The sequence below is a fragment of the Adiantum capillus-veneris genome, chromosome 11 (assembly GCF_014529385.1).
Source record: "Adiantum capillus-veneris isolate H3 chromosome 11, ASM1452938v2, whole genome shotgun sequence".
In the NCBI taxonomy this organism is placed as follows: Eukaryota; Viridiplantae; Streptophyta; class Polypodiopsida; order Polypodiales; family Pteridaceae; genus Adiantum; species Adiantum capillus-veneris.
Genome location: NC_140941.1, coordinates 17,800,009 through 17,808,782, shown reverse-complemented (window position 1 = coordinate 17,808,782; position 8,774 = coordinate 17,800,009). Strand labels below are relative to the sequence as shown.

Sequence of the window (8,774 nt, the reverse complement as noted above, 5' to 3'; positions counted from 1 at the left end):
TTAGTTCTCGAAACCCTCGAATCGAGGCCGCAAACAACTAATCAAATCATGTCCAATCCAATCCAGATAAGTGCACCTCATCTTCCAACTTCTGTATCTCCCCGCTAGGTAGGTATGCTCCACAATTGGAGCACTACACATGTATCCTTTGACACCTGCCCGGGCCACCTGTCCATAGGTGCCCTATCTGGCAAAAATTTACAACACCGTGAACCTTCAACCTTTAATAACTTGGGCTTTGTAGCTCAGTTTGATGAGTCGTTTAGACCTGCTCCTTCAACACTTCATGCTCTACATTATTGGAACAAAAATCCGCACTTTGCATCTCCTTCATTTGCGTCCCCAATTGACCCCTCATGCAGCCTTCCTTGGACTATAGACCACATTAAGCATACGTTCCTGCTGCTGCTTTTCAGCCCATGATCTTCCTAGCTGCTCCTTCCTTTTGCCAAGATTTTGCTAGCTTGCACATATCTGTCCATGCCACCTTCTAGAGTCGACAGTCTTTGGCTGTACCAACTGTTTCAAACGATGTACCAAAGGCATAAAGCATCACAAAGAAGGGTTAGATGACTTACCTTTATCATCCACATCGCCAATAGACTCCAATTGAGCCACGTTGGTACGTTGGTGCACCCAGTTTGTGTCCACACAGGGAGAAGCCAACAGCAGGAATATGGCATCAGGCAAGATACCATCAGGCAAGATGATGGTATCGGACTTTTGCAGGTCTCAAAGGCATTTTGGAGCAGGTCTCAGAGTGATATGTACGCCAAATGCGTCTTTTTACTGGTCAAGTTTGGTTTTGAAGCTCTACGGATCATAGTATTTACAGGTGTCTGAAGTATAGATTCGATGTGCTATACGGCTTGGTTTTTTTTTTGGGCTTGTCATTTCCAGGTGTTATTGGATCGGGAGAAGGGTACCAAGATGAAGCTTGAGCCAGCCTAGTCATTGCGATCGATAAAGCTACACGACGGCGGGGCTTTCGGTGGGGACAAAGCCCAAGTAGAAGAACTTTTTTTATAAAAAAGAGTAAACTTCGAAGTGGGGTGGGATCGGCTGCCAAGCAGGGCCCAAAAAAAAATAGCTTGGAGCTACTGACGGGAAAAAAAGAGTCTGTCTGCACTCGACAAGCAGCGCGAGCATAGAAAGGGTGCCACTTGGGAGATGCAGGAAGGGGCAGGTTGGAACGCCAGACTAGGGAGCGCAGAAGGAGCGTCGTAAAAAGAAGGGCCGCCAGAAGATGGCGATGGTCTCACAAAAAAGGGGGCGCTGCAGTGTGATGTGGTACGCCTGAGCACGGTACGGCAGGTGGCCGAGGATGACAGAGGGGCCGGGTGGCCAGCTACAGTCGTGAGGGCTACAGGGAAGTGCTGCAGAATTGGAGAGAGGAGGTGACTCCCTGAGAGACGCTGCTTTTGGAGGGGCTAATGCAGAGACCTTGTGTGCAAGGGGCGCTAGAGGTGGTGAGTTGGTTGAAGTCAAATCGGAGGAAGGTGGGCCGCCTTGTGGCGAGCAAGGTCAAGTAAGGGCAGTTGCAAGATAGTGCTGCCATGGGCTGCTGAGAATGATGACGCCAACTGGATGGAGACGGGTCGGCTTCGACTGCATGACGAGCAGGGCCAGGAAAAGAGAGTTTCACAAAAAGCTGCCGATGGGTTGCAGGCAAGGGGGACCTCGACAATAGGTTTTGGGCTGCATAAGGCTAAGGTAAAGGGGAGGGCAACCTCTAAGCATATTGGAAGATGGAGTCAACTTGAAAGTTGCCTGAGAGGGATTGGTATGATCCAAAACGAAAGGAGGGAGATTTCTATATAATTCCATCATTCAACACTTTTTGATGCTAGTCGGATTGGATTACTATCTGTGTAGATGTTATCATGTTCATTTTTGCTCTCGTGATTGTGTGGGTATGTCAATTGCTGTGTTCTACATTTTGATTGTGGTATTTGCTTTGAGGATGAAGGCTAGTAGAAAAGCTTGACGTTGGTCGATCAAAGATCTCAAGGTGTTTGAGGGCATCGAGATGATTTCTTTGTGATGAGGATGCTTGCATTTTGGGTGACTGGGTGTGTGTAGTTTGGGATGGTCGGGACCGGGCTTGGACAATAATTGTTGCTAGGTTGTGAGTCAAGGTGTGTGTTAAATAGGGGATAGGGGTGTTGTGAGATCACTGGGCTATATAGAGGCATCCATTCAGTGTGCTTGTGGTTTTTCCATTTCCCCCTTTCCATCTTGCGGTGCCCCCACTGAGGATCCACTGATTGCTTCCTAACAAGGTGTTCTTGAGTCAAAGATGAAGCAGGAGTTTGGTCCAGTGTTCAAAGGAGATGAAGATGCTGACGAGTGGATTGCCAATTTTGAGCTATTTATGGTAGTAGTATTGCAGATGCCAGGTGATGAAGCAAATCTCTAGACTCTACCTTTGGTGCTACGAGGTAAAGCAAAAGTTTGGTTCGATGGCTTAGAAGATGTGCACAAGTAGAATTGGACAGGTTTTCGAGAGCACTTTCTACAAAGGTATCGAAAGGTGGTGTCGGCTTCAAAAGGAGATGCAAAGCTCAAAGACTTGCAGAAGGAAGTAAGTGCAAATTTTGATGCTTTTGTTCATAGATTTAAGCTTATTGGGGGGATTTTGTGGCTGCTACGCAAGCAACCAATTTGGGATTATGTAAGATCGAAAGGGTTTTGTCTTGCTTGCATCCCTATGTTCCTGAGAGAGTGCAGTATGAAGATACAAGCACTTATGACGAAGCTTTTAGTGTCGCCAGAGAAAAGATTCGGAAGATGAAGAAGAAGATGGAGGCAGGATTGCTACCGCCGGCAGTCACGGTAGCCAGTGGACCTAGACCCAGATAGATTGATGAGCATCAAGAGGTAAAAGCTCCTTTTTTTATTGATATGAATGTGATCAAAGCACGTGAAGCTGATGCCAGGGTAGAAGAGCTAGAAGAAGGGACAACCAGGGCTCAACAGGGGTAGAGAGGTATATTCAGGCTGCCACACAGTTGTCTTCCTCAAGAGAGCGAGGTGGTAAAAGATCTTCAAGAAGAGGTGTCAGTTCTAGAGCCAGCAACGAGGAAGGTAGGAGAGGGACAAGAACAGGCAAGCTCAGAAGAGGGGTTCGAAAGTTCTCAAAGCTCTAGCAACAGTTTGGACACAGATAGCATGTGGGAGACGGAGTCCATGTCCTCTAGGTATGAAACTTATGATGTCTTTTATGTGGATGAAGTGATGAATAGTGTATGCGAGTTGCCTACGAGCTAGCTAAAGGTCGAACAGGAGTATAGTGTTTCACCTTGTGTGAATCTGCCAGTCGAGCAGCCCTATCAAATTTCGTGTGATGGTGAGTCCCTATTGGAGGAAGAGGTATGGCTTGATTGTGCATCAAACTTAATTGAAGAGCAGGTATTCGAGGATTATTTGCAAGAGCTAGAAACAGAAACAGAGGTATGTCAAAGTTATTCGTCTGTGCAAGGGGTGCGGCAACCTTGCCTTGGTGAGCATGTAGAGGTGTACTTTCAGGTTTCAGAGTTTGTGTGTAGCCGTGGAGAGTTAGCTCTAGCAGATGACTCTATGGGAGCTGATACAGGTGCAGCCTATGAGAGTGATGCTCCATGCAAAGAGGAAGGTGCCGCCAGTCTTGTTGGTGATGAGGTCTTTGAAGAACAGGTTAATGCTTCAACATGTCATGTTCTTGAGTATGAAAAGGTGGCCTTGGCGCCATTTACAGAGGGTTTGGATATAGGTTTGCAAAGGAATCAGGTTTGCTTGGCTATGCAGTGGGTGGAGGCCAATTGTAGGGATTTGCTATTTTATGGGATGCTATGGATACACGTGTTATGGGAGGCCGCTTTACACGTGTCTTTGTATCAGTGGCGAGGTTTTTTTGAAGAAGACTATACTATGGAGGGTTCTCTAGCAGGTGACAGGATAACTGCTTATGGTACAGGTGCTTCAAGTGATCGAAAGCATGCTTCTCATTGACACGAGGGCTTGTGGATGTAGGGTGAGAAAGCTCCATGCTATCAAGGGTTAGAAGGGTGGCGTATCTATTGGCCTATAAGTGCAAAGGAAGGCTTGGATATGCATGTTTTACAGGTGGATGGCCACGACCATTGTTTTGTTTTTGATCCAGGTGGAGCCTACCCTATGATTGGGGAAGCTGTGTGCTTTCCATTTGACCGTGGCGGGCGATGCACTAGCATATGATTTTCTCTCTATCTCTAGCATATCTTTAGAGCCACTATATTACCTATTTTATATCATTCTATCATATGCAGTCTTCTTTTACCTAAATAATACTACGGTTGAGCATGAATGCTCAACGAGGGGGTGGGCAATGATGGTGCACCCAGTTTGTGTTGACATAGGGAGAAGCCAACAACAGGAATATGGCATCACGCAAGATGAGGGTATTGGACTTTGGCAGGTCTCAAAGGCATTTTGAAGTAGGTCTCACAATGATATGTTCTGAAGTTCTACGGATTGGACTATTTACAGGGGTGCTATACGACTCGGTTTTTTTCTTGGGCTCGTCATTTCAAGGTGTTATTGGATCAGGAGAAGGGTACCAAGATGAAGCTTGAGGCAGCCTAGTCATTGCGATCGATAAAGCTACACAATGGTGTGGCTTTCGGTGGGGACAAAGCCCAAGTCCAAGAACCTTTTTATAAAAACGAGTAAACTTCGAAGTGGGGTGGGATCGGTCGCCAAGCAGGGCCTAAAAAAGAATAGCTTGGAGCTATTAACAGGAAAAGAAGGCTCTGTCTGCGCTCGACGAGCAGCGCGAGCATAGAAAGGGGTGCCACTTGGGTGATGCATGACGGGGCGGGTTGGAAGGCCAGACCAGGGAGCACGCAAGGAGCGTCATAAAAGAAGGGCCGCCCGAAGATGACGATGGTCTGAGGAAAAACGGGGCGCTGCAGTGTGTTGTGGTGGGCCTGAGCATGATAGGGCAGGTGGCCGAGGATGACAGAGGGGCCGTGTGGCCGGCTACAGACGTGAGGACTACAGGGCAGCACTGCAGAAGTGGAGAGAGGAGGTGGCTGCCTGGGGGGCGCTTCTTTTGGAGGGGCTGATGCAGAGACCTTGTTTCCAAGGGGCACCAGAGGTGGAGAGTTGGTTAACGTCAGGGAGGAGCAAGGTGTCCCACCTTGTGATGAGCAAGGTCAAGCAAGGGTAGTAGCAGGGAAGTGCCGCCATGGGCTGCTGAGAATGATGACGCCAACTGGATGGAGAGGGGTCGGCTTCGACTGCGTGAGAAGAAGGGCCGGGAAAGGGGAGCTTCACAAAAAGCTGCCAATGGGTTGCAGGCAACGGGGACCCCTACAATAGGTTTTGGGCTACAAAAGGCTAAGGTAAAGGGGAGGGCAACCTCTAAGCATATTGGAAGATGGAGTCAACTTGAAAGCTGCCTAAGAGGGATTCGTCTGATCCAAAACTAAAGGAGGACGATTTCTACATAATTCCATGAATCATTGAACACTTTTTGAGGCTAGTCGGATTAATTTTCTATCTGTGTAAATGTTATCATGTTCATTTTTGCTCTCGTGATTGTGTGGGTATGTCAATTGCTATGTTCTACATATGATTGTGGTATTTGCTTTGAGGATGAAGGCTACTAGGAAAACTTGAGGTTAGTCGATCAAAGATCTCAAGGTGTTTGAGGTCATCGAGATGCTTTCTTTGTGATGAGGATGCTTGCATTTTGGGTGACTGGGTGTGTGTAGATTGGGATGGTCGGGACCGGGCTTGGACAATAGTCGTTGCTAGGTTGTGAGTCAATGTGTGTGTTAAATAGGGGATAGGGGTGCTGTGAGATCACTGGGCTATAGAGAGGCATCCATTGAGTGTGCTGGTGGTTTTCCCATTTCCCCCTTTCCAACGTATTGCCTTATCGGTCACTTTGCTTGAGCATTCAAAAGTATGGTGGTCTTGTTCTCCATATTGAAAGAATAATCCAAATCTTCGAGTTCTTCAATCCACATTTCTAAATCTTTTGCATGTCTTTTTTATGCCATCAATCTCATTGAGCCTAGCCTTCTTGAAGAATTATTTGACCGCTGCTTCTCTCGCATCGAAGTCCTCATCATCGTCATCGGTTTTATTTCACTTCTTTTCCTTTGAGCATCTATGTCCACTTTTATCTTCTTATTTCTTCAATCTTTCCTCGTATTATTTCATCAATGTTGCACAATCAAAACTGCTCTGATACGACTTGTGATGTGACATGGGAGAGAAAAATAGATTGATGAACAAGGAAAATAGAGAGCACACAGAGTGACTAGATAAGATAAAGAGTCTTCATGGATGTGAGGTAATTATTACAAGAAGATCATACCTCGTTTCATTACGTCCCGACCATCCTCAACCTATCTCAATCACAATCTCAATGACACTCAGTCTTTTCTACAAGGTCTAAATATTTTGCTATCTAATATCTTTTGTTTAAAACACGATTTTGCTATCTCATATCCCTTAGGCTATACTAAGGTACCAGAACTTGCAACAAAGATATGAAAAACCCAAGAGTCTTTTGTAAACAACTAGACTACTCTAATATGCTAAGGAATGGAAATACGTTATATAATGGTAAGAATCAAGATTTGACAATTTACCTAATAAATAGACATCCTTTTATAAGGATAGAAGTCATGGATCCAAAGAGGACCAAAGAAAACCCTCAGTCTCATGACGAGGGCAATGTTCTCAAGAGGGCTAGAGCCTCACACAACCATGAGGCGGGGCATACTAGTAGGCCTATAGATGAAAGTATTTAGGCCCCAATACTGTAACAGATACTTGACTAGTCCTAGGTTGGTCTTCATTATAATTTAAGTTTTGAAAAAGTCAAGTTCTTCTTTAAGTAGTAACATTGCATACATAAAAGAGAGGATAAGGAATTAAGAAAGATAGAATTGGCTGAAAAAAAAGGCATCTTCTAAGAAGCCAACGTACACTTGTTTGTAAATTAAAAAAGAGTTGTTTGTGTTAAGGATCTTGACTTAGGAGAAAATGATTGATCATCCTTAAGACAACTTGGCTCAAGACACTTCTGACTCCTTCGTGTATTTTGATAAATAAGGATGGCTATAAGGCCATTGATAAGTCGATTACCCCCATGAACGATGAGTGTCTACTCCATGTCATGTCTTGATGTTTCTACAGAAGTAAGGATATTGTTTCTTATTCTCAGGAGAGCTGCCCAGTTGTATGGGCAACTGGTGTGGTGTGTGGGCACCCCAAACTTGGGTGATGGTTCTTCACCTCGGATTATGAATAAGGAATGGGTGCCGTTTTTCACGCTTAGGTGGTGTTCAAACAACAAGAGTATTGGTCATGGATATTATGGTATATGTTTTTGGTTGATAGTACCCTGAATTAAGTTTAAAGATGTTTATTTTTTGAAAGACTATCTTTAATGTTGATTTTCAAAACTAAGAAAGCCATTATTTTACATGTCAATATAAGATGGTAGTAATTAAATAATAAAGAAGCATGTGTGGGTGCAAGGTGGTAAGTGGAGATTGACTAAGGTTTTCAATCAAGAACGAGTGATTAGCCAAGTAACTATCCATCCCTTCACACTAAAAACATTTAGAAAACTTTTTCAATTGGAAGAGGACTCCACCAGTGGTTGTGCCCTCACATCTATTAGGGGGAAAAAAGAGTTGGTTGAGGATACCTTAGCCCAATTTGCAGAAGTTTTAGGGTCATAAAAATTCTAGATTTTTTTTTAGGACTATATATATATATTTTTTGTGGGACAGAAAGGTCTTCGTCTAGGGCTATATTCCCAATTCATTGCCAATGACAAAGTTCTATATTTCCTATACCTTTCTTCTTTAGAGACTCCAACTTTGAATAGGCATAGACACCTCTCAAGGACCCCATCTCCACTTTGGTGTCCATAGGTTGGGGACCTCTCACTTGGTATCAAAGCATGTGTTAATTAAGGTCTTGGACATGGAAAAAGATTAAGATATTATAAACAGTGGGTCTTGACAAAAGATATTATAAAAATGTGTGTAAATGAAATGAGAAAGAGAAAGATAAAAGTGTCCCCATCTTTGCAAAAATATCTCCATCAAGCTAATCACAAATTCATGGGTTTCATCATTAGGTTCATGAGGGCTTGTCTATCTCGACCGTCTTCAATACAAGAAAGCATGATGAAATGGATAGTTATGAGATTTTCTCCTCCCACTTGGACGATTAGGTGGTCAAGATTTGGTGGAATTTTCTTCATTGAAGTGGAAGAGTTAGAAGGTTTAACACTAAATATGAAGAGACTCAAAGGGGTTCAATATATTGAAGTGATTTAAGTATACTTTTTCATTCGGACAAAGATTCCAGAGAAAACCCTAATAGTAGATTGTGCCCAAGTATCACAGAATCCGTGGATGTTTGATCAAGTGTCTAAAGTAACCTACCCAGGTAGAATTAGGCCCATAAATGTAGAGCCTAGTTTTAGAGGATCCAAAGATGTATATTTTGATCCTATATCTAACCCACCCATAGTCCACAAGATTCTAGTATAGAATTGTCGTCACCCTTGTACATAGTAGGATCTTCATGGATTGTATTAGCTCTTGTACATATTATGATTCTCATGGGTATTCTATAACCAGTTTTGTTTATGGTTTGGCAATTCTTTGCATTCAATGTGCAAATTTTTTGAGTATGAGATAAGTTGAAATCATAAACAATAAATATTTACATTTAGTACTAAATTTCACTAACTCAATCCCAGGGTAATACTTGAGTAA

The 8,774-nt window shown here is 43.8% G+C and overlaps 1 protein-coding gene across 1 annotated transcript; it reads left to right on the top strand.

Annotated features, from left to right (window-relative positions):
• Positions 1-1,229: 1,229 nt before the first annotated feature.
• On the top strand, positions 1,230-5,552 carry LOC147446939 (uncharacterized). The gene is made up of 2 exons (XM_086522875.1): positions 1,230-2,584; positions 2,775-5,552. Exon 2 carries the CDS (start codon positions 3,580-3,582, stop codon positions 3,988-3,990), a length of 411 nt encoding a protein of 136 aa, XP_086379001.1. The 5' UTR covers positions 1,230-2,584; positions 2,775-3,579; the 3' UTR covers positions 3,991-5,552.
• Positions 5,553-8,774: the final 3,222 nt, after the last annotated feature.

Coding starts and splice junctions, on each gene's coding strand:
- LOC147446939 (XM_086522875.1), top strand. CDS start 3,580: ATGGGAGCTGATACAGGTGCAGCCTATGAGAGTGATGCTCCATGCAAA.